General features: G+C 46.0%; 1 protein-coding gene across 1 annotated transcript in view; it reads left to right on the plus strand.

Annotated features, from left to right (window-relative positions):
* GDI2 (GDP dissociation inhibitor 2) overlaps nucleotides 1-24153 on the plus strand; it is a 76668-nt gene extending 52515 nt beyond the window's left edge. Inside the window, exons 8-11 of the mRNA XM_073589065.1 lie at nucleotides 7148-7319; nucleotides 7457-7601; nucleotides 15378-15432; nucleotides 22935-24153. Of these exons, the coding sequence (XP_073445166.1) occupies nucleotides 7148-7319; nucleotides 7457-7601; nucleotides 15378-15432; nucleotides 22935-23084 (522 nt within the window). The 3' untranslated portion in view covers nucleotides 23085-24153. The remainder of the gene's footprint in view (nucleotides 1-7147; nucleotides 7320-7456; nucleotides 7602-15377; nucleotides 15433-22934) is intronic.
* Nucleotides 24154-25959: the final 1806 nt, after the last annotated feature.

Here is a 25959-nt window from a genome sequence, read left to right on the forward strand (position 1 = left end):
GTTGGGCCTTATCTAGGATGCCCTTGCGGAGATCCTCTGCCCAAGTGGCTTTGGCCTTCGCTACCCAAGATGAAGCGAAGGCTGGACTTGGCACCGCTGCAGCCGCTTCGAATGTTGACTTTGCTAAAGATTCTATAATTCTATCATTAGAATCCTTTAGTGATGCCACACCTGAAATCGGGAGGACCGTGTTGTTAGAAAGTCTGGACACGAGTGCGTCTACCGAGGGGAAAGCAGACCAGTTGTCGGTGAGCTCTTTGGCAAACGGGTACAGCACGCCGAGGCGCTTCCCTCTTTGAAAGCGCCTGGTCGGATTTTCTCTTTCCCTGGTAAGGATCTTGCCAAACTCGGAGTGGGAGGCGAAGACACTGGAAGGTGTTTCTGCCGTCTGAACGAAACCTCCTATTCTGAGGATTTCGCAGGGGAGTCTTGAGATTTCGAAGGTGTGGTTAATCGCAGCAATGAGGTTCTGTACCGTAACCATCATGTCCGCGTCCTGGTCCGAATCCAGCTCTAAGATCTCTTCGGATGACACATCCGAGAACTCTTCACCTGACTCGGGTGAGGAGGCCCGGGAGGGCGACTGCTGGGAAGGACTATGTGGGGATGTGAGGCCAGGAGAGGATCCCGGCTGGAGATCCTGTCTGGGCCTTTTGCGGCTTCTGCTGGCTGGCTCAGATGGAGCTTCATGTGACCTGCTGGACCCTGCAGAAGTGTCCAGGGGCAGCTTATCAAGGGCGGCTACTAGGGACTGAGACACCCTGGTGAGGTCTGCCACAGATTGTGAAAGAGATGAGGCCCAACCAGGAATGGGGGGGTTCGCTTTCACGTGGCGCAATAGATGGCTCCTGGACGGGGTCATGCTGAATAGGATTGCTGCAGTCCAGGCAGAGGGGAGTAGGCTGGCCTGAGGGAAGTTTGCGATTGCAAGAGGAGCATGCGAAGAACTGAACTAGAGAGCCCGTGGGGGCCGGCTACGCTCAGCCTTAGAGTTTGGCATAATGAAGGAAGAAAAGAAGGACCCTAAAGAAATGCCGGAAGGTTGGGGACAGAGGCAGAGGAGGGTGTCAGTCTGCAGTTGCAGAACTACTCACGGTCCGGTGTCCCCAAAGCGATGTACCGGGCTCTTAAATTGCAGGGCCCCTGCAGGGGGTAACTGACATCCATTTGTCGTCTCCGGCTGACAGGCTGCAAAGATGGCGGCAGCCCGAGGTGAAGGAAAAAGCGCCGTTCAGGGACAAGAAGAAAGGCGGAGCTAGCCGCCTGAACCAAGGGAAACCGCCCCCCCTACCCAGCCACAGGTCGAGAGGCGGTGGGAGGGCCTAGGAACGGGCGGGAGCGCAGCCGGCCTATGTGAGTTAACGGGGGGCGTGGTCGCGACGGGCGAGAAGGCCCAAAATGAAGCCGGGGACTAAATTTGAGACGGTGGCCGCGTGTCAACACGGGGCGGCGCGGAAGTCCCGCAACACAGCCGCGGCCACCCACAAAGAAGACGCCGCCAGAACCGTGCTCTAAGATGAAGCCCCCGATGAATACAGGCCGGGGGGGACAAGGCCCGCACCGCAGCCGGGGCCTAGATGAAATGCGGCGACCGTCGGGAGGCGCGGGCAGCGTATAAGAACCTGCGGCGCTTTCTTGGCGCCACTCCATAAAGGTACCGTCTTTATCCAACGCTGTCTGTAATCTTTCCCGTGTCCGCGCCTCGTCCGACCGACAGGCTCTGGTGGGCGAGTGGGTGGGAGGCGGGGGGTCAAGGACCATCCGTTGCTGGCACGCACCTTTGCTGAGCTTCTGGTCCGTACGGAGAGCTATGAGGATACGGGGTGGCAGTACACGCCGTACTCGTAGCCTCTTTGTGGGAGTACAGTTGTGACTCTTCACACTGTATCCCTCCGGAGACCTGAAAAGGAACGACGCACATCGAGACACACACACACACACGGCCACACTCGCGACACGCCACACTCGCGACACGCTCACCTCTTCGCGGTCCGCGTCCTTCCTGTCACTTCCTCTCACACATTGAGAGGTGCGGCTGGATGACCATCATTCAGCTCTGCGGCCGCGCCGCTCAATGTGTGTGAGGAAGCTGCAGCTCTGAACAGTGAGGCGAGGCCTTGGCCGCATGCCAGTTGAGAGGGCTCTGCATGCCCTAGGCTCGCCATCACTGTACTAGATGATAGTAAAGTGCCAATGCAATCAATATAGTAACAGTGCATTAATAAGGTTTACAATGTATATAATGGCAAGATCACAATGGATCCAGTGCAATAGTATGAGCAAAGAATAAATCACCTAGGGGCTGAAAAGTGATCTAGAGTGAAATGCTTAGTGCAATACCTCATGTAGCAATGGAGTCCCCCCCGGGATGTGCCCACCCTGACGCACATTTTGGCATTTCCTTCGTCACTTCTTACCTTTCCCAGCGCCTGTGCACTGCAGTACTTTACTCTGCCCTCAATAGGGCAGATAAAGTACACCTGCGCAGGAGCCGCGGCAGAAGTAAGGAGGAGGACGGCATCGTATGAAGATGGGAGGCACCAGACCGCGACACCACTGCACCCGACTGCGCCCCCTGGTGAGTATAATCTAATGTTTTTCTTATCTTTCAGGTTTCATCAGGGGCTTATCTACAGCATCCTCTAATGCTGTAGAAAAGTCCCCGATGTAACCTTAAAGATAAGAAAAAACAGATTATACTCACCCTGGCGTTCGGTCCGATGGGTGTCGCTGTCCGGTCTGGCACTTCCCATCTTCTTACGATGTCCTCCTCCTTGCTTCTCCCTCAGCTCCTGCGCAGGCATACTTTATCTGCCCTGTTGAGGGCAGAGTAAAGTACTGCAGTGCGCAGGCGCCGGACCTCTCTGACCTTTCCCGGCGCCTGCGCACTGCAATAATTTACTCTGCCCTCAAAAGGGCAGATAAAGTATGCCTGCGCAGGAACCGAGGGAGAAGCAAGGAGGAGAACATCGTATGAAAATGGCAGGCACCTGACCGGACCGCGGCACCCGCCCCCGATGAGTATAATCTAACATGTTGTTCTTATCTTTCAGGTTTCATCAGGGGCTTATCTACCGCATTACAGAATGCTGTAGATAAGCCCCTGATGGCGGTGGCTGCAGCTTATAGGGCTAAAATGGGGTGACAGATTCCCTTTAAGTCCATATCTCTAAATCCACCTTATTCCAGAGAATACATCAAAATATTGAGGGGAATAGTGAGAACAAAGGAACAGCAAAAAATTCCCACTTTTGAACTAACTGGTGACAGGTTCTCTCTAGGGTCAAGCATAAAAATTAAGTTTCTCAATTGTTTTCCACTCTTTCCACTCTATATTCCTTTAACCCCTTGACGCCTTATGATGTTTGGGTAGGTCATAGAACGTGTCCCTCCCTTTGCTGGCTCCAACGCTGAGCCTACATCTTTTCAGGCACACAACAGCTGATTTGGTCAGCTTTCATGTGTCCCTAACAGCCTCTTGTGGAATCTCAATCTACCGTGTTTAACTTGATCATCCCAGAAGCGCGTCAAAAACCCCATACATTGGTGCCCCTGTCACATGATTGCGGGGCGCCGATGGGTTGACATGACAACCGGAGGTCTGCAGATGACCCATGTGCTTGCCATCTCTGATCTGCTGTGAACGCTTGCCAGCGTTCATTAAAGATGATTTCTGCTACACATGGCTGAATTTCCTAAGGAAACTATTGAAGCAAGTACAAAGTAGGAAAAAGTTTTAAAATAAAACATTCAAAATAAAAAAATTACACGTTTGGTATCTGTCTTCAGAAACACCATCTATCAAAATATAAACCAAATTAATCCTTATTGGTAAACAGCGTAATGAGAAAATAAATCAGAACTCCAGAATTGCGTTGTTTTAGTCTCCGCAATTTTGCAATAACAGGAGATAAAAAGATCGTATCTACCCCAAAATGGTACCTATAAAAGTCAGCTCAGCGCGCAAAAAATAAGCCCTCACTCAGCCCCAGATCCCAAAAAATAAAGACTCTATGGGAAAATGGTGCCTTTACATATTTTATTCTTTATTTAAATAGAAACATTGGCTTTTTTTTCACCACTTAAATAAAAAAGAACCTACAGTCATGGTCAAAAGTTTTGAGAATGACACAAATATATTTTCACATGATCTGCTGGCCTCTGGTTTTTGTGTGTTTGTCAGATGTTTTTATCACATACAGAAATATAATTGCAATCATATTATGAGTAGCAAAAGGTTATATTGACAGAATGAGTTAATGCAGCAAGTCAATATTTGCAGTGTTGACCCTTCTTCAGGACCTCAGCAATTCTCCCTGGCATTCTCTCAATCAACTTCTGGATCAAATCCTGACTGATAGCAGTCCATTCTTGCAAAATCAATGCTTTTATTTTGTCTGAATTTGAAGGTTTTTGTTTGTCCACCCGTCTCTTGATGATTGACCACAAGTTCTCAATGGGATTAAGATCTGGGGAGTTTCCAGGCCATGGTCCCAAAATCTGTTTTGTTCCCTGAGCCATTTAGTTATCACCTTTGCTTTATGGCAAGGTGCTCCATGTTGAAAAAGGCATTGTTGATCGCCAAACTGCTCTTGGACGGTTGGGAGAAGTTGCTCTTGGAGGACATTCTGGTACCATTCTTTATTCATGGCTATGTTTTTAGGCAAGACTGAGAGAGAGCCCATTCCCTTGGCTGAGAAGCAACCCCACACATGAATGGTTTCAGGATGCTTGACAGTTGGCATGAGACAAGACTGGTGGTAGCGCTCACCTGGTCTTCTCTGAATAAGCAGTTTTCCAGATGTCCCAAACAATCGAAAAGGGGATTCATCAGATAAAATGACTTTACCCCAGTCCTCAGCAGTCCACTCCCTGTACCTCTTGCAGAATATCAGTCTGTCCATGATGTTTTTCCTGGAGAGAAGTGACTTCTTTGCTGCCCTCCTTGAGACCAGGCCTTGCTCCAAGAGTCTCCGCCTCACAGTGCGTGCAGATGCACTCACACCTGCCTGCTGCCATTCCTGAGCAAGCTCTGCACTGCTGGTAGCCCGATCCCGCAGCTGAAACACTTTTAAGAGACGGTCCTGGCACTTGCTGGTCGGTCTTGGGCACCCTGGAGCCTTTTTGGCAACAAGGGAACCTCTCTCCTTGAAGTTCTTGATGATGTGATAGATTGTTGACTGAGGTGCAATCTTTCTAGCTGCGATACTCTTCCCTGTTAGGCCATTTTTGTGCAGTGCAATGATGACTGCACATGTTTCTTTAGAGATAACCATGGTTAACAGAAGAGAAACAATGATGCCAAGCACCAGCCTCCTTTTAAAATGTCCAGTGGTGTCATTCTTACTTAATCATGACAGACTGATCTCCAGCCCTGTCTTCATCAACACCCACACCTGTGTTAATGGAGCAATCACTGAAACTATGTTAGCTGGTCCTTTTAAGGCAGGGCTGCAATGATGTTGAAATGTGTTTTGGGGGATAAAGTTCATTTTCTAGGCAAATATTGACTTTGCAAGTAATTGCTGTTAAGCTGATCACTCTTTATAACATTCTGGAGTATATGCAAATTGCCATTAGAAAATATGAAGCAGTAGACTTTGTAAAAATTAATATTTGTGTCATTCTCAAAACTTTTGGCCATGACTGTAGACATGTTTGGTATCGGCGAACTTGTAATGATCTGGCCAATCATAATGGAAGGTCAGTTTTAGCATTTAGTAAACATGGTAAAAAAAATAAGTGGAATTGCACTTTTTCACCTTGTTTGGAGTCCCCCCCCCCCCTCCCGTTTTCCAGTACACTACATGGTGAAATCAATGGTGTTTTGTTCATAGGTATAACTCATCTTGCGAAAAACAAGCCCTCGCACAGCTGTATTGATGGAAAAAGAAAAAATTATAAAAGTTATGGCTCTGGGAAGAAGGGGAGCAAAAAATGAAAACTCAAAGGAAAGGAAAATCTCAAGGTCGTGAAGGGGTTACGCTACAACTGCACAGACTCATTGAGATATATAGAAGTATTCTAAAGTTATTGCTACATGACACCTCAGATTTGAAAAATGGGCGCAGTCAGTGTCAAGAAGGGTGGTTAGGCATGTAGTACATTAGCATGCATCTGGTATAGGCTACTTTCACATTTCCGTTTTTAAGCATCAGGTGCAATGCGGCGAAAAATGTAAAAACCGGATCCGGCTTTTGTCCCATAGACTAGCATTATCGCCGCCTTGCGGCGTGTCCGGCTTTTGCTGGATACGGCAAAAATGCCTGTCTGGCGTCTGCAAAAAAAAAAAACGTTCCCTGCAAAGTTTTTGACAGCGCCGGACCGCTTTTTTCCACAGCGCATGCCCGAAGACTCTCCCTCTCCTGCACCGTCTCCGGCCTAAACAGATGATCCGGTGGGCTGCGGCTTCTACCGGATCAGGTTTGACAACTTTTTGCCGCAGCCCGCCGGATTTGAAAAACTGAAATGTGAAAGAAGCCTTAGCGATATGAATTTTGACAGGTCCCCTAGTTGTTTCCTGTGTTTTGAGACTCTTTGAAGTATGATTTCCAAGCTCCAGTCTCGCCTATGTTTAAGACTATACAGTCAGGGTTCTATATACGGGTAGATATGAGTGTTGTTTTCTTTAGTCTTCATAAGGTCTTGGACACAGCATTCCTGTACTGTAATGCTGCAGTGTTTAGGCCAGATCATGGTTTCATATGAAGCTCGGCCTCTGACTATTCACATTAGCGTCCACATTGCTGTGACAGGGGCTTTCAGCAGGCCCACTGCTCCCTAGAGAACCCATCAGCACCTTGCGATAACATTGCTGGGGGAACTGAGTGCGGAACAGACTCCTGGCAAGATTACACTCCCTAAAGAGGTGTCCTCAGAAAATTATCTAGTGTTTAACAGAAAATATTTAACCTTAAAAGAGAAAAACTTTAACTGTGTAGAAACATATTTTGTCATATCACGATCTGTATTAAACTTTGAAATCTGGCAATTTTCACACAAGCTATTAAGTCTGTTCTAGGCTCGTACTTCTGTCATGGTGTGTGAAGGGGTTGAGATAATTCTGAGCCAAGGCTTCAGCAGGAGGCACCTGCACAAATATATTTTCTTCCTATTAAACCTCGCAAATATTTCATTTTTTCTTCAGGTTGCCCGATGCAAGCAGTTGATTTGTGATCCCAGTTATGTCCCAAATTTTGTCACTAAAGGTGGGCAAGTTATTCGTGTAATTTGTATCCTGAGTCACCCAATAAAAAACACAAATGATGTCAATTCTTGTCAAATCATCATTCCGCAAAACCAAGTCAACAGGAAATCTGGTAAGATAAAACATGTACTGAAAAACATGGAGCTTCTAATGAATATTTTTCTTTTCTTGTGATTTGCCATAATAGGCTATATATGACCTGATTGTTTTTAGCCAATTTATTTTTCTGGTCTTTTTATTTCTTCCAAGATATCTATGTGTGCATGATCTCATATACACACAATGTGGCTGCACAAGGAAAGTACATAGCTATAGTCAGCACTACTGTAGAAACCAATGACCCAGAGAGCGAGATCAAGCCTGCCCTTGAACTCCTGGAGCCCATAGACCAGAAGTAAGTGAATTGGTTACTAATATCTACTGTGATAGTGTGTATGTGGATAGATCTATCTCAACCTGGAATTTAACTTTTTTCTTTTTTTGAGGGTTTGCATCAGTTCATCTAAGAACATGCCTACATCTATGAACATTTTGGTTTTCTTTTTATTGTGAAACAAACCACAAATTAGACAAAATAACTGAAAACGTTAATGTGCATAACTCTTCACCTCCCAAAAGTCAGTACTTTTTATAGAGCCTTCCTTGTGGCAATTACAGCTGCAAGACGCTTTGGATAAGTCTATAGGATTTTTGCCCATTCCTCAAGGCAAAATTGCTTCAGCTCCTTCAAGTTAGATGGTTTCCACTGGTGAACAGCAATCAGTCTGACCACAGATTCTCAATTGCATTAAGGTGTGAGCTTTGACTATGCCACTCCAAAAAAATTGCACATTTTCCTTTAAGCCACTTGAGTGTTGCTTTACCAGTATGCTTTGGGTCATTGTCTTGTTGAAAGGTGTTTCAGTCTGAAATAACTGACAGACCGAAACAGGTTTTACTCAATACTATTTTTCCCTTTCCCTGCTGCTGTAAAACATCCCCACTGCATGATTTTGAAACCAACATGTTTCACTGTGGGGATTGTGTTCTTGGGGTGATGGATTTGGCGCCAGACCTTGGTGGTCAAAAAGTTCAATTTTGGTCTCATTTGACCACCGCACCTTCCTCCATACATTTGGTGAGTCTCCCACGTGTTTTGGCAAACTCAAAACAAGCCTTACAATTTGTGTGTTAGTAAAGGCTTTTTCCCTTCACCCATGACAGCACCACCTGAGAGAGGGATCCACCCCGCCAGGACAGGAACCTACTGAGACATAAGGGGCGGCACCCCTCCTGATATGATTGAGTCACCGTAGGAGGCAAAAAGAGAAATGCTAGCTAAGTCCTGAAAACCAGAGAAGTTGGCAACTATCAGATTGCAGACCCCTGAACCTATCAACACAACTAGCAGTAACCGTGGGGGGTTCCTACGATGACCTAGACCCCTCGATCACAGCCGGAGAGATACATAGGCCTAAAGAAGGAAAGGGGAAATCTAACTGCCCCAGAGCAGACCCCAAAGCAATAGGCAGCCCCCCACATATAATGACGGTGAAGCAAGATGAAAACACTTACACAGACAGAAAGACAGGCTGAGCAAAGACGGGGCCCAAAAACTACCTAGATAGGAACGGATAGGAAGGCTGCTGTCTGCAATCTGCCAAAACCCTATCAGAGACAAAAGCCAACAAGCTGATATAAAAATGGCCCTGAAGCAACTAAGCTTCAAAAACTAAATCAGCACTCAGGTACTTTCAGAAGACAGAGCTCACGGAACACTGCACACTCCAGCAGGGAGTGGCAGAATCCAAAAAGCAAGAAAAAACGAAAACAAATCTTAGATGCAAAAAGGCAAAACAGAAAACTTAGCTTTAGGAGAGCAGGAATCAGACTGGTGTCCAAGAGTCCACAGAGAAATCACCCGCAGGGCAGAAAGGGCGTAGGCTGCCTTAAATCCAGTCAGAGACTCCACTCAGCCAATCGTCTTCATTAGTCCCAGGTGCCTGATAATCAGGCTCACTACCTTCCTTCACTAGAATAGGGAGTTCACCAGGCCTCAGTGACGGAGGGGAAAATGAACTCACAACACCCTCCCCCGCTTCAGTTGGGTTCCTGTCCTGGAAGGAATCCCACTGTGACGGTGCCTGTCATGGCGAAGAAAGAAGAAAAAAAGAGCCCAGGCCCGTCCCAGCGCGGGAAGAACAGGTAGCTTACCTGTAGCGCCGGTCGTCGGGTCCTGGAAGCACAGTCCCCGGGGTTCCTCTGGGTTCATGTGGGCGCGGATGGGATCCCGGTGGCTCCAGGGAACCCCCACCGTGCCGCCCTCCCTTCGCACACGCTGCATCTCGATCCCCGTGGCAGGGGAGAGAGACGCTGGCTTCCAGCCGCTGACGTCAGCGGCGCTGTGGATCCTGGATGCGCCGGCTGACGTCGGCAGAAAGGCGACGGTGTAAGGGCGCCTGGTGGGACGCCGGCTTTCTGAAGCGGTCGGCCGGCGGTCGCAGGGGAGAGGGAGACGCTCACCTGGATGGAGGCGCGTCATTTAAAAGGAGGAAGCAGCGGCAGAACGAGCGGTGCAAGATGGAGTCAGAACAGGAACGCTCAGTGTCCCTGCCTCCCTCACAGCCCTCTGGCAGGAAACATGGAAGCCATTCAAGCAGCAGTCGCCCCAGCCGCAGGTCGGGGGACTCCTCAAGGTCCAAAGAGCACACAGGTCACGTGCTCTGACGCAGCCTCCGAGTCCGGTACCCTTGATTACGGGTGGTGAGTGATCTTCATGAATGCTAGTTTTTTTGTTAATAGGGTTTCTCTGTGTATGCTCTACCCCAGGGTTTCCCAACTCCAGTCCTCAAGGCACACCAACAGATCATGTTTTCAGGATTTCCTTTGTATTGCACAGGTGAAGCAATTATCACCTGAGCAATACTAAGGAAATCCTGAAAACATGATCTGTTGGTGTGCCTTGAGGACTGGAGTTGGGAAACCCTGCTCTACCCTGTAGGAAAGGCTCAGGAAAGCAGGAAGCAAGAAGAACAATAGGGACTGCTATATGTAGAAATCCCCTAGCAAGAGACTGGCAGAGAGATCTGTGCCTCTTGCATCCAGCGGACTATGGTGGAGGAAGCGCCTAGTTTTGCAGCCAATTTGATATCCGCCCTCAGGTCAGAAATGGAGGCTTCAATTAAGTCTCTATTGAAAAAAGGGAAGAAAAGTAGGAAGAATCCCCCTAGTTCTCCCTCAGTGTCCGCATCAGCCTCGTCTCAGGCGGAACAATCATCCTCCTCAGACTCAGTGACACGGGCGGTAAGCCATGTTTCCCTGTAGAAGACACAGATGCCCTCCTAAAGGCCATTAGAACTACAATGGGCCTACAGGAAGAAAGGGCGGCTAAAACCCTAGAGGATGTCATGTTTGGGGGGCTTCAGGAGAGGAAAAAGCGGACCTTCCCAGTGAATGAGAAAATCCAGGCGCTTATTGAGAGAGTGGAAGAATCCCGAAAAGTCTGGGGCCCTTCCGTCCACCTCTGAGACGATATCCCTTTGAGTACAAAGATGCGGAGATATGGGATAAAATCACAAAAATAGATGCTGCAGTATCCAGGTCTTCCAAAAGGTCGGCCCTACCCTTGGAAGACTCAGGGGTTCTTAGAGACCCGCTGGACAAGAAGGCGGACTTATATTTGAGGCACGCGTGGGAAGCGACAGCAGGTGGACTAAAGCCGGCGATAGCGGGCACCTGCACGGCACGCTCCCTCATGATCTTCCTGCAGCAGTTAGAAGAGAAGCTGGCATCAAAGGTCCCAAGAGAGAAGATTTTAGCAGATATGTATCTCTTGCACGGGGCAGCAGCTTTTTTGGCAGATACCTCGGCGGATTCTGAGGTTGACAGCTAAGGCAGCGGGGCTTTCAAATGCTGCTAGATGCGCGTTATGGCTTAAGGGCTGCCCGGGTGACCTACAGTTTAAAGCTAAATTGTGCTCTCTCCCCTGTGATGGTCGGTTCTTGTTCGGCAAGAACTTGGACGATAGCCTGGAGAAAGCAGGTGATAAGAAAAAAGGCTTCCCCAGGTTCCCGACGGAACAGAGAAGACAGCCCTTTCGGAGGGGAAGATTCAATAGGGGGCGTCCTCCCGCTGATAGGAGAAGATGGGAGGATAAAAGGAAAAAAAAGAGTCGGGATTTATGTTTGGACGTACCTCCACCTCACATCGCCACAGTGACGCCAGTATTCCAGTAGGGGGGAGATTAGCACTCATTTTCCAGGTCTGGGAAAAGATCTCTTCCAATACCTGGATCCTGGGCATCCTAAGAGATGGCCTGAGAATCCCCTTTATTCGCCAGCCAAAACCCTTGGTTGTCATTACACCCATCAGAAAGGTAACCGAAGAACAGGTTGCCTTAGAAGCGGAGATCCTGAGCCTGATAGACAAGCGGGTACTTTACGAGGTTCCACACACACAGGAAGGAAGGGGATTCTATTCACCCCTTTTTCTCATAAAAAAAACGGATCAATCATTCAGGACTATCATAAATCTCAGACTGCTCAATCGATGGATAAGAAACCAAACCTTCAAGATGGAGTCAGTGGCTACGGCTGTGAAGCTACTACATCAAGATTGCTTTATGGCTGTAGTCGACTTAAAGGATGCATATTATCACTTCCCTATCCATCCAGATTACCAAAAATACTTGAGGGTAGCGCTCTATATCCAAGGTGTACTGAGATATTTCCAGTTCAGAGCTCTTCCATTTGGCATAGCCATAGCCCCGAGAGTTTTCACCAAGGTTATAGCAGAAGTGACAGCCTTTCTCCGGATTCACGATACGGTCATAATACCATACCTGGACGATTTCCTTATAGTGGACAGCTCAGAAGACCACTGCACGGCGCACTTGGGACGGGTGACTGACACCTTGCAAGAATTAGGGTGGATAATCAATTTAAAAAAATCCAAATTACAACCCCTAAAAAACAGACCTTCTTGGGATTCATGCTGGATTCAGAAAGGCAGGAGTGTCTGCTCCCAGAGTCCAAAATAGAGAAGGTGCAAAATCTGGCCTTGGCGGCCTGGAACCAGCCATGTATGACACTGAGAAGAGCAATGTCCCTACTAGGTACCCTAACATCCTGTATTACGGTGGTCAGGTGGGCTCAATTTCACACCCGACAACTCCAGGGGGAGATATCGGCACAAAGGTTGCTGGAGCTTTCTGTAAAAACCAGAGACTCTCTCAACTGGTGGCTGGACGATACAAATCTGACCTCAGGAATACCGTGGGACAGACACGGATATGATTTTAACAGATGCAAGCTCCTCGGGGTGGGGGGCACACCTAAGGGGCCTCATAGGCCAGGACTCCTGGACACCTCAAGAAAGGGAGGCGTCTTCCAACCTAAGAGAGCTGTGGGCAGTGAACAAGGCCCTAAGTCACTTCATTCCGCTACTCCAGGGTCGCAATGTACGCATCATGTCAGACAACACGGTAACAGTGGCATAAATCAACCACCAAGGAGGGACAAGATCACACTCCCTAATGGAAGCAGCGAGCGACATTCTGAACAGAGCAGAGGAGCACCTACACTCCTTGACAGCCTTACACATAAAAGGGGCAGAAAACATAGAGGCAGATTTTCTGAGTCGCAATACCCTGAGGCTAGGAGAATGGACACTAAATCGGTCCAGTTTTCAAAAAATAACGCAGCTTTGGGGGAAACCAGTAATAGACCTCTTTGCCAACAAGCACAACAGGCAAACAAAGGTTCTGCTCCCTAAACCCAAGGGAAAAGCCATGGGCAGTAGACTCATTGCACATCCAGTGGAACTTCAGACTGGCTTATGCGTTTCCCCCCCCCCCCCCCCCCCAGTGGCTCTGATCCCAACAGTTGTCAGGAAGATCAGAAACGATCAAGCCAGGGTGATTCTAATAGCCCCGTTTTGGCCGAAAATGCCTTGGTTCTCTCTGCTACAAAGAATGTCCCTCTCCGATCCGTAGGTTCTGCCAGAAATCCCGGACCTATTAGCTCAAGGCCCAATATTCCACGCGCCGGTCAAAGGATTCCATCTGACGGCGTGGAATTTGAAAGGTCGCTTTTAATGGATAGAGGGTTCTCCCCTGGGTTGGTGGCCACTCTGCTAAAGAGCAGGAAACCAGTGACGACTAACATCTACGGCAGAACATGGAATAAGTTCCTACAGTTCCTGGGTGAGCCGTTAGAAAAAGAACCCCCGATTAGTGCCATCCTGGAGTTTTTACAATCGGGGTTGCAGATGGGATTAGCGGTGAACACACTTAAAGTCCAGGTGTCTGCACTAGGGGCGCTCTACAACTGCAAATTGGCATCAAATAGGTGGGTAGCCAGATTCATTAAATCCTGCCATAGAGCTAGGCCTATCCCAATACCCAGAATAGCCCCCTGGGATTTAAACCTAGTGCTAGAAGCCCTTACAAAGGAACCATATGAGCCGTTACACCAGCTACCCCTAAAGTTTCTGACCCTAAAGGCGATCATTTAAGTGGCCCTTACGTCAGCCCGCAGAATTAGCGACTTACAGGCTCTCTCAATAAATCCACCCTATACGCAATTGTTTCAGGATAGGGTAGTGTTAAGAACAGACCCCGCTTATCTGCCTAAGGTAGCATCAGATTTCCATCGGGGTCAGGAGATTGTCCTCCCATCCTTCTGCGAGAACCCAAAAAATTTGGGGGAGGAAAAATTCCATAGTTTGGATGTTAAGAGAGCTCTACTAGAATACATATCTGTCACTAGCCAGTGGAGGAGGTCCCAGTCCCTATTCGTAGGATTTACAGGGTGCCAGGAAAGGCCATGGGGTTTCGAAAGGGACTATTGCTAGATGGATTAGGGAGGCCATTCGTGTAGCCTACTCAGCTAGTGGTTTTCCGATTCCTGACGGCATCAAGGCTCATTCCACCAGAGCCATGGCGACCTCCTGGGCTGAAAAGGCAGAGGTATCAATTGAACAGATTTGTAAGGCCGCTACCTGGGCCTCACCTTCCACCTTCTTTAAGCACTATAGATTAAATCTATCCTCCTCTGCTGACCTAACCTTTGGTAGAAGGGTGCTGCAAGCGGTGGTCCCTCCCTAAGGTGTTTCGAAGTCTCCAAAAATCTCTCAGGTGGTGCTGTCATGGGTGAAGGGAAAACCACCATGGTTACTTACTGGTAGCCGGTTTTTCCGGAACCCATGACAGCACCCGTATATTTCCCCCCCCCCCTTTTCACCTTATGGGTGTGCACAGTTAGTAGGGTGCTTTTGAGTGATGTGTTGGATTAAACATGTAACTAACTTGGAAGTCCTCTCAATGCTCTGTAACCCAACTGAAGCTGGGGAGAGGTGCTGCCCCTTATGTCTCAGTAGGTTCCTGTCCTGGCGGGGCGGATCCCTCTCTCAGGTGGTGCTGTCATGGGTTCTGGAAAAACCGGCTACCGGTAAGGCCTGTTTCACACTTCCGTTTTTGTGTCCGCCAAACGGATCCGTTTCCGTTTTTTTGACGGAAACTGATGCAAACGGATCCGTTTTTAAAAAAACGGATCCGTTTTTTTGACGGATCCGCGGTAACCACTAATGGAAGTCTATGGGACAAAAAAAACGGATCCTTCAAAAAAATGGCGGATCCGTTTTTTTTACGGAAACCAACGGATTTTGACGGATTTGAAAAAACGGAAGTGTGAAACAGGCCTAAGTAACCATGGTGGTTTTTCCTGCCACTCTTCCATAAAGGCCACCTCTATGGAGTGTGTGGCTTATTGTGGTCGTATGGACAGATACTCCAGTCTCTGCATGGAAACTCTGCAGCTCCTTCAGGGTTACCTTTGAGAATTTTGGTGGTCAGCTCTCTTGGCAGGTTTGTTGTGGTGCCATGTTCATTCCATTTGATTTGATTGTGCTTTGGTAGCAAAGGGAGTGAATACATATGCACATGTTAATTTGTAGTTATTTGATCCAATAAGTTTAATTTGTGCCTATATTTTTCTCACTTCACCGACTTAAACTATGTAGTGCTGATGCATCACACACAAATTGTATTGCAAAAATATTTATTTAAACACTGGTTGTACTAGGTAAAAAGCCAAGGGGGGGGTGAATACTTTTTGATACCAGTTCTCCATTTAAATGTATTTTAATCAAAATAGGTTAATGGAGGTTTTTTTTTTTTTCTCTCCTCGTTTAGGTTTGTTAGTGTTAGTGACATTTATGCTCCAACTGACTTGGGAACAGAAAGTCAAGTAAGTTTTATAGAAATATACACTAGTAATTATAATAATTATAACATGACAAGCATATTACTGAACTAAGTACCCTACTAAATATTGTGTGACTATTGTGTATTCTGCATTCTAATGAAGGCACAGTGATATATATTTATAATCTGTAACCATTGATCTGGTTATAGGAATGAAATGTATTTATGGTTTCGTTTTGGCTTTATATATTCAGAAGATTCATTAATCACTTCTGTAGATGTGAACATTATTTCTTAATAGTTTTCTTTGGAACAATTCTGCATCTGTGGTACCTCCTCAGATGTTCCCCTCTTTATTAAATAGGGGTTCCCCAGACTAGACGGCCCACTTAGCATGTTGTCATACCCCTGTGGGCATGATAACATACGGTAACTTACAAGAGTATGCATCATCATCAGCACTATACAAATCTTGCGCACTTGTGTGGCTTGTTCCCTCACATCATTGAGCCTCTGAAGCCAGAAGACGTCACTATGCATGATTGGAAGTCTCTTGCTCAGCGACCTGATAACATGCTTAGTGGGCCGACTAGTCTGGGGTAACTATTGCTGCATCAGCTAGTCAAATGCATAATTCCCGTATCATAAATGGACTTTAGAAATATTTTTTTCTAAACATCTGTTTGTGTCCAATGTAGTAAAGGGACTGTTGGGCAGGGAATTTATAGGCAGATACAACTGCTGGTGGTTCTTGGGACCTGACAGGTTCCCTTTTAAGAATTGTTTTTCTAGAAGCAAGATAAGAATTACAACTGAGAGTATAATGGGGGAAGCTGCTTGGGGGCTGTCAATCTGTTCCCATTCCGTGCAATATGTTTTTTTTTTTTCTAAAGACATTTCAGTTTTTTAAGGCTACGTTCCCATGATGAGCTTTTGGTGAATTTGACACTTCAGATTTTCCGCACCCGTTATTTAAATTGGATTACTTGTGGTTTTTCACTGCGTGTTTGTGTAGTGCAGTGTCACAAGCTCATGATGGGAACATTGCTTTTTTATAGGTTTTTTTTTTTTTTTATAAACTAGCACAAAGAATCTGACACCAGCAGACAATGGTAAAAGTTGGGCATTAGTAGCAAATAGCCACACTCCTTGCTGTCTGACTGATGGTTTGTCTTTGCAGACATTATGAGGCATATGAATTATATGCAAAACTAAAGATGTGGTTAAAGGGATGTTTGAAAACAAGTTATCACCTACCCAATGTGTTATAACCTGCTAATCGGTGGGTGTCTCATTGTTGGAAACATTTTTAACTCCCAACAGAGAAGTGTTAACTGTTACAAGATGGAGTGGCAGGTTAGATGCCCACCAACCACCTCTCCATTTATTCTTTTATTGGCCTGCCAGAAATTCGAGCGCAATGTTCCACAGCTCCAGAAGACATTGAATGGGGTAGTGGTCGTTCGTCTGACCTGCTTCTGTATTTTAACAAAGATATAAGTGCCACATTCTGACTCGGTGAGGGCCCAAGTTGTCAGACCCCTGTTGATCAAGTTTTAACCTCTCCTGTGAACAGAAGATAACTTGATTTTACTAGATGACCACTTTAAAGAGAATCTGTCAGTAGGTTTTTGCTACTTCATCTGAGATCAGCATGTTGTAGGCAAAGAGGCTATGAATCCAATGATGTGTACTGGGTGCACCTGTTCTGACAAAACTCCCTCCTCCGCCCACCACTGCCCCCCTCCAACCTTCCCTCATCTCTGCTGAGGAGTTTGCCACACACTTCAAAAATAAGATCAACCAAACAAGGCGAGTCTTCATTGTTCAACCACCACAACCTCTTTGTATACCAGACCAATGCCCAAAGCCCATAACCTCCCTATCTAACATCACTGAAGGGGAGCTAAATTGTCTCCTCTCCAAATCACACCTCACAACCTGTGCACTCGACCCCATACCACCTCCTCTCCAACCTCACCACCACTCTTATTCCATCACTAACCACCTCTGCCACCTATCACTAACTTCTGGTACCTTCCCTTCTGCTTTTAAACATGCCACAATCACGCCTATCCTTAAAAAGCCTACCCTCGACCCAACTGCTATGTCCAGCTATCGCCCAATATAGCTGCTTCCAAACTCCTGGAGCAGCACGTCCACGCTGAACTTTCCTTCCACCTCTGATCTAACTTGCTCTTTGACAATCTACAATCTGGTTTCCGCCCCCATCACCCCACTGAGACAGCCCTGACCACAATTTACTAAAAACCTACTTACAGCCAAAGCTAATGGACAATACTCTACTCCTGCTTCTAGACCTGTTCTCTGCTTTCGACACAGTTGAACACTGCCTCCTACTACAGATCCTCTCCTTTGGCATCAAAGACCTCGCCCTATCCTCGATCTCCTCATACCTTTCCAACCACACATTCTGCGTCTTCCAATCCCACACTATCTCCTCATCCCACCCACTTTGTTGGAGTCCCCCAAGACTCTGTTCTAGGACCCCTACTCTTCTCAATCTATACACTTGGCCTGGGACAACTCACAAAGTCCCATGGATTCCAGTACTACCTTTATGCTGATGAAACTCAAATCTATCTCTGCCCAGACATCACCTCTCTGCTTTCCAGAATTCCAGAGTGTCTATCAGCCATATCCTCCTTCTCCACTCGCTCCTCAAGCTCAATGTGGACAAGTCTGAACACATCTTCTCCCCCCCCCCCCCTCTCAAAGATCTTCGTTAGGGAGTAACCCTTGACTCTGCCCTGTCCTCAAACCGCACATCCAAGCTCTTTCTACCTCCTGTTCCCTCCAGCTCAAAAAATATTTCCAGAATCCATCCTTTCCTCTACCCTCAATCTATTAAAATGCTTATGCACGCCCTCATCTCCCACACCGACTACTGCAACATCCTTTTCTCCAGTCCTTTGTTAACTCTGCTGCCCGACTAATTAATCTCTCTCCTCGCTACTCCTCTTCTCCCCTCTGCAAATCTCTTCACTGGCTCCTATTCCCTCAGCGTATCAGTCTGTCAGTTAGTTTGTTTACTGTAAGTGATATCTGTAATTTGTATGTAACCCCTTCTCATGTACAGCACCATGGAATCAATGGTGCTATATAAATAAATAATACAGTGTGGGCACTGCGCTCAACAATTATAAGCTGATGGTGCTAAAACAGTTATTGCAAGTAAACAAAACCATGGAGCTTGGTAAGAGAGAAATCACTGAAACCTGTGTTTTTAAAGGGAACTTGTCACCAGAAACAATTCTGCTAACCTGCAGGTTATTAGCGTAATCTTACTATCTGGCGCCTGCATGCAGCTGAAAGCAGCAGGGAGAAAATTGACTTTATTCTCCCTATCAGCATTCGGTTTGTCATGGAGCCCTGACTGAGCCCCAATATAGAGCCATTGTCAGGGCGGGGGGTGCAGGGACAGAGGCCGCTATGTATACTCAGAGCGGTGACTGAACCAGCAGCTCCATCGCATCCATGACTGAAACTGAATGCTGACAAGGAGAATAGATAGTCATATGTTAAAGTTTGGGCACCCCTATTAATGTTAACCTTTTTTCTTTATAACAATTTTGGTTTTTGCAACAGCTATTTCACCGGTGCAAAAGTATGGGCACCCTTATTTTCTTGATTTGAACACTCCTAACAACTTTTTACTGACTTCCTGAAGCACTAAATTGGTTTTGTAACCTCATTGAGCTTTGAACTTCATAGCCAGGTGTATCAAATCATGAGAAAAGGTATTTAAAGTGGCCACTTGCAAGTAGTTCTCCTATTTGATTCTCCTATGAAGAGTGGCATCATGGGCTCCTCAATACAACTCTCAAATGATCTGAAAACAAAGATTAGTCAACATAGCTTTTCAGGGGAAGGATACAAAAAGTTGTCTCAGAGATTTAGCCTGTCAGTTTCCACTGTGAGGAACATAGTAAGGAAATGGAAGAACACAGGTACAGTTCTTGTTAAGCCCAGAAGTGGCAGGCCAAGAAAAATATCAGAAAGGCAGAGAAGAAGAATGGTGAGAACAGTCAAGGACAATCCACAGACCACCTCCAAAGACCTGCAGCATCATCTTGCTGCAGATGGTGTCACTGTGCATCGGTCAACAATACAGCGCACTTTGCACAAGGAGAAGCTGTATGGGAGAGTGATGTGAAAGAAGCCGTTTCTGCAAGCACGCCACAGTCAGTCGCCTGAGGTATGCAAAAGCACATTTGGACAAGCCAGTTACATTTTGGAAGAAGGTCCTGTGGACTGATGAAACAAAGACTGAGTTGTTTGGTCATACAAAAAGGCGTTATGCATGGAGGCTAAAAAGCACAGCATTCCAAGAAAAACACTTGCTACCCACAGTAAAATTTGGTGAAGGTTCCATCATGCTTTGGGGCTGTGTGGCCAATGCCGGCACCGGGAATCTTGTTAAAGTTGAGGGTCGCATGGATTCAACTCAGTATCAGCAGGTTCTTGACAATAATGTGCAAGAATCAGTGACGAAGTTGAAGTTACACAGGGGATGGATATTTCAGCAAGACAATGATCCAAAACACCGCTCCAAATCTACTCAGGCATTCATGCAGAGGAACAATTACAATGTTCTGGAATGGCCATCCCAGTCCCCAGACCTGAATATCATTGAACATCTGTGGGATGTTTTGAAGCGGGCTGTCCATGCTCGGCGACCATCAAACTTAACTGAACTGGAATTGTTTTGTAAACAGGAATGGTCACAAATACCTTCATCCAGGATCCAGGAACTCATTAATAGCTACAGGAAGCGACTAGAGGCTGTTATTTTTGCAAAAGGAGGATCTACGAAATATTAATGTCACTTTTATGTTGAGGTGCCCATACTTTTGCATCGGTGAAATTTTGTTTAAATGCAGATTGCACATTTTCTGTTAGTACAATAAACCTCATTTGAATCCAGAAATATAACGGAGTCCATCAGTTATTAGATATATGAAACTGAAATAGCTGTTGCAAAAACCAAAATTGTTATAAAGAAAAAAGGTTAACATTAATAGGGGTGCCCAAACTTTAACATATGACCGTAATTTTCTTGTCACTGCATTCGGTTGCGTGCAGGTGCTGGGCAGCGTGGCAACGCTATTAACCTCTGCAGATTAACACTATATCTGCAGACTAATAGCATTTTTCCAGTGATGGGTTCCTTTTAACCCCTACCTCATGCTGTCTTCAGATTACATAGCAAAAACCTGCTGACAGATTCCCTTAAGGCCCTATTCGCACATTCAGTATTTGTAAGCCAACACTAGGAGTTTGTAAAAAAAAAAAAAATGCAGAAGTGGTGACGTGTTTCTATTATACGCAGGAAAAGCAGCAACAAAGTTCTGTTTTTTTTTTTTTTTTTTACTTTTCTGGAGGTCAAGTGCTGTATTTCACAGACAACACATTGCTTTGAATTTGCATTGTGCCAATGCCTTTTTTTTTTTTTTCACCTTTTGGTAGCGCTGCAGGAAAATAGAATGCTAAGGGTATGTCATCTCGGAGGGTCTGCTCCAAAACTTGCCTCACAAAGTGCTTACTAAATGTGTAAAAGAATGGACACTTACATTTCTATGTAACAAAACACTACATTCTATTGATATTTTCAATTTTTGAGAGACACTTCATTACTTCAAATTTCCAAAGACACCAGTTGGTTAAAAGAAGTATGATGCCCGATCTTCAGGTGTCTGCTGCTCTGAACGTGCGCTATACTGTTGCAAGTGAATGGGATGACTGAAAATATGCTTGGAAGTTGTCTGGTTATCTTTTTGAGCATTTTTGTTTCTAAATCCACTAGCAGTTTTTTTTATTAAGTATAGTTAAAGACACTAAAAAAAAAAAAAAAAAAAATGCAAAAAATTCTCAAAAACCCCTAGATCTGGTGGACAAAGAACTCTGAAAAACTGTGGACAAGATGTTGTGTACACATACCCTTATTGCCAAGTTTCCCCCAAATAAAAGCTGATAGGCTGGGGGTCTCATTGGGCAGTGCGTGGGGAGGAAGCTTTTAGTCTGTCAAGGTCCCCTTCTATGAAGTAATGTTGACTGAAGTCGATAACTACCTTATGCTAGTTTCACACTAGCTTATGGAGGAGCTGCGGAGGGATGCGTACTTCCTCCGTGAAGCTCCACCCACGGCCGCACCTCCTCCTATCAGCTCCACCTCCGTCGGCATGCGGCCTGCGTGCCCTGTCTTTAGCATTGGGTACGCAGGCCGTGCCGATGTATGCGGATGCCTCCGCATGTGTCGTTTTGACGATGAGGTGACCCGTGGGCGGAGCTTCACTGAGGAAGTCCGCAGGTCCGCCTACCCTGCTCTAAAGTATCCCCTACAAATAAATGGTCTCAGTGGTGGAGCAGAGAGCTGCCGTGGTGCACAGGAATGGCCACCATGACATGGCACATTAATTGTCCTGTAGTGCTTGCTGCAGTCAATGGCGGCCAGACTGCTTCCATTGGATACAAAAAAAACTGCTGATTGTCCAGTATGTTTTACCCCTTCCTGTCTTGGCATTTTTTTTTATTTTTTATTTTATCTAATGTACTGGTAAGCTTGGGGGGGAGGAATCTTAAGTGCAGTGCAATGGCAAAAAGTACGGTTCTGCAACTGTTTTTTTTTTTTTTTTTTTAATTATAGCATTCAGTATTTGGTAAAAATGATCTCTAGATTCTCTAGGTCAATATGATTATTGCAATTCCAAATGTGCATTTTTTAAAAAAATTTGTGGTGGAAAAAAAAAAATTGTTTTGACAGTTTCCAAGATTCATTATGCTTACATTTTCTGGTGATGGAGCCGTGGGAGATCTTCTACTTCGCATATTGAGCTGCTTTTTTTATTAATATCCATTTTGAGGTAGAGATGATCTGATCACCTTTTTATTGCTCTGTTGCCACTTACACCACTTGTTTTTACACTTTTATTTAATGAGGTGGAAAAAGTAATTCAAACTTTGTCTTTTCATTTCTATTTTTTGTATATTTTTAAAACGTCTATTTTTTTCATTGTATGTTGTAGACTTTTTAAAGGACTTGCACCTGTGATCATCCAAACAATTGTACTATGAATTATTTACAGAAATAAGACAATATTGCCAAAAAGCATGGTCTCCTATGAATGCAATCCACAGGATGGCTTAATCGTGATGGCAAGGGGAGGTTCTTTACCAATCTCCGGCTGTCATGTCAACCTATATATGCATCGCCAGGGCACCGATGGGTGGTTAGAACAGGGTGGTCTCCGTAATTTCAATATTAAATGCCTCTGTCACAGATTGACAGCAGCATATAACAGGTTAACAGCCATCATCTGTCAAAGATGAGCTCAGCCTCTGAGCCCGCAATAAATCGAGGAGCTGACGGGACGTACTAGTATGTCATGTCAGTAAGGTGTTAAGAAGGGTTCGTCTCCTGAAGACAATGATGTATATAGGAAGGATTTTACTGAGGAAATTAGACTTTCTTTCTAATACTGGTGGCCTATTCATTCCTAATTTATTTTCTGATTGTCTCTTTAGATCTTTATTTCACGCACATATGATCCAACAACTCACTTTGAAACTACCTGCGACGACATTAAGGATATCTACAAGAGGATGACTGGATCAGAGTTTGATTTTGAGGAGATGAAGCGCAAGAAGACGGACATCTATGGGGAGGACCAGTAGACGCCCGCACCATGTATGGGAGAATTTCTGAATCTGCTACAAAATACATATTTGGGAAATTAGGAACACTGTATGAAACTCGATATTGCAAAACCTGCTTTATGTAAAAACTGAAAACCAAGAATACTGCACTGGTGACTGCTCTGTGCCCTGCTCCTGTTTCATTTCCTGATAAGGCTGCTGTCTACAAACCAAATCTGTTCTGCCATTTCTAGCTTACTCTTTGAAGGAACTGATCTTTTTGAGTTTGACTGTACTAGAAGTAACCCATGCTCTGAAGTTCTGTGCCTTCACTCCTGACATTTTATCGTTATTTTAATGTAGAATCTGCTTTGATGTACTGAATGCTTTCTTTTTAGAAATATATCAGGTTTAAATGAAATACGCAACCTATGATCGGTTTAATCTGATTTGCTGTAAGAAACTTGTAAGTATTTTGTGCAGCGCCTCAGTTCCTGCCATCGTCTCTGTTACTTTATGATCAGGTTTGTTCAGCTCCTAGTGTGTTATTCTTGTGACGTTTTTCAAACTCCTGACACCAGCTCAAAGTATGGCTGTAGCCACCTCTGTTGTCTGCAGACTGATGCCCATAGTATTATGCAGGCAAGGCTTGCATTTAATTCTCTCAAATGATACGAACATGAAAAGCAGTATTGAATTGATTTGAGTCCTAACTTCAAATGTTGCTTTAAATAGGGATTGAATTAATGTCTGTACTGCAAAAGTAAATCCAAATTGTGAAAACATATGGCGTTTCGTTGCCTTTGTGGTTGTCTTGTGTTGCAATTTTGCGATTTGATAAGTAAATGCCGAATGACACTGGTGTCCCTTACATCAAAATTGACTTTCACTTTCCAGCAAAGTGATGGTGTTTCTCTTTACCACATGTACTTTTAAATTATGGCCAACAATGGTGTTGTATTGAATTGTAACACTACACTTTGGTGCTGTAATAATTCACTGTACCATTAAATTGCGCTCTAAACTTTTTCAAATTTTGCAGTGATCTAAAGTCCGTCTATAAAGATGTACCAATTACTCATTAAATTCCAATAAAAAGGTGCCCTGATATCATCATCTGTCCTAGTTCTTGGCTGCTCCACATCCGGCAGGTGTCTGACACTGAAGTACAGATGCTGAGAAGTAGAACAAATAGTTTTTTTGTTTTTCTGCAAACTGCACAACCCTTTTAAAGTGTATGAAACATTATAAAGTGGGTTTTTATTACAGGAAACTAATCTTTCACTTTCCAAGTAGCCTGTACTAAGTCACCCCAAAAAATCCATGCTGAATAAAACGAAGGGGGTAATTTGGCAGCAGTCTTTTTGAGATGTATGGCAAGCCGGAAACGACACCATTTCAAAGGTTGTGGAGAGTGGTAATGGTGTAACCAAGCTGTATCAAAAGTCCCATAATTACTTCCTGTAGATGTGATTAAAAGGGTTTTTTTTCCATCATACTTGACGGCACCACGAGAGAGAGGGGATCCGCCCTTAAAGGACAGGAAACCTTCAAGATAAAAGGGGCAGCTCCTCTCTCCGCATCAGTTGGTTTACTGTCCTTGATGGGGAACCCTCAAGATGAAGACTCTTGATGAAAGAGGAGGAGGCCTGGGTCGGATGGTTACTGGCAGGCACGGGTCTGCTACATCCGTCACCAGGTACCGGTAGTCGCCTCGGGGGCCATGTATTCCCATGCCCCCCCCCCCCCGAGCAAATGCATGGCCACAGCCTGTGAGGCAAATGCCCGGGTGAAGTTTAGATCCTTGGAGGCCACATTGGGCGTACCCTCCCTGATGCTGACATGCGCCATGGAAGTCATTGGAGGCCACTTTCTGTGCTCTCTACCTGTTGACATCTGGTGGCCATGCAGCCCGTGACACACATCGGTACCTGGGTGAATTTAACTCCTCGGAGCCAAATTTATTTGCCCTACCTGTTGAGCCCAAGACGCCGGTTACATTTGTATTCCCAAAGAAAAAGGAGGAAAGATTACCTACGGCAGTGGTGGCCAGCGCGAGTGGATGCTCCCTCCAGGTGGCACAGGTAAGGAGGGGGCAGCGGTGTCAGGTGTCATGGCGCTGGAACGCTGAGAGCAGGCCGGGTGCACACTGGAAGCGAGGACCGGGTGCGTGCAGGGCACCCGGATTGCAGAGTTCCCTTGACTTGATATGTGCGCTCCAGCAGCCGGTGGGAGCAGGCTGGGAGGTCAGTAGAGAGCGCGCACCGGATAGTCGGGGCGTGCACAGGAAGTGATGCAGGGACAAGCATCGGAAGCCGGGAGCATGCACACCGGGAAATGGGACGCACCAGCAACCAGTCAGGGCACCCGGAGCACTGAAAGGGTGCGCACAGCGGGAGATCAGCGCGCACCAGTAGTGGTTACCAGTATGCACACAAGCCAGGCATAGTGCGCATGTGTGGGGATAGATCCAGAAAGCGCAAATGGCCGGCAGGTGCAGGATCAACCAGGTGATCAATTAATACAAAATTTAAAAAAAATGGGGTAATGCTGTCAGAAATACTGGCATATGTCACCAGCCATTCTAGGTTGAATGTGACTGCTCTCATCAGGACGCAGCAGCTTGTAAGATTGAGAGCCTTTCGCCAGAGCACTAACAGCCACACCAGGAGGTGCAGGGGTGGCGGTCTCGCTCAGATAGAGCCAGACGCACCATACCAACAGTGGAAGCCGCTCGGGCACCGTACGGGCGGATCGTCATGGTTTTAAAAAAGGAGGGGTCCATAGTCTCGATGGGAGACAGTGAACAGACCAGGCAGCCTCCAGATCCAGTACCTGTCTTGTGAAGCGTCTGAGTGGTGAGTGAACTTCAAGAAAGTCCAGAACGATAATGTCTGTTCTCTTTCTCTCCCTC

The sequence above is a fragment of the Dendrobates tinctorius genome, unplaced genomic scaffold (assembly GCF_039654945.1).
Source record: "Dendrobates tinctorius isolate UK_male_01 unplaced genomic scaffold, ASM3965494v1 ptg000105l, whole genome shotgun sequence".
Classification (NCBI taxonomy): Eukaryota; Metazoa; Chordata; class Amphibia; order Anura; family Dendrobatidae; genus Dendrobates; species Dendrobates tinctorius.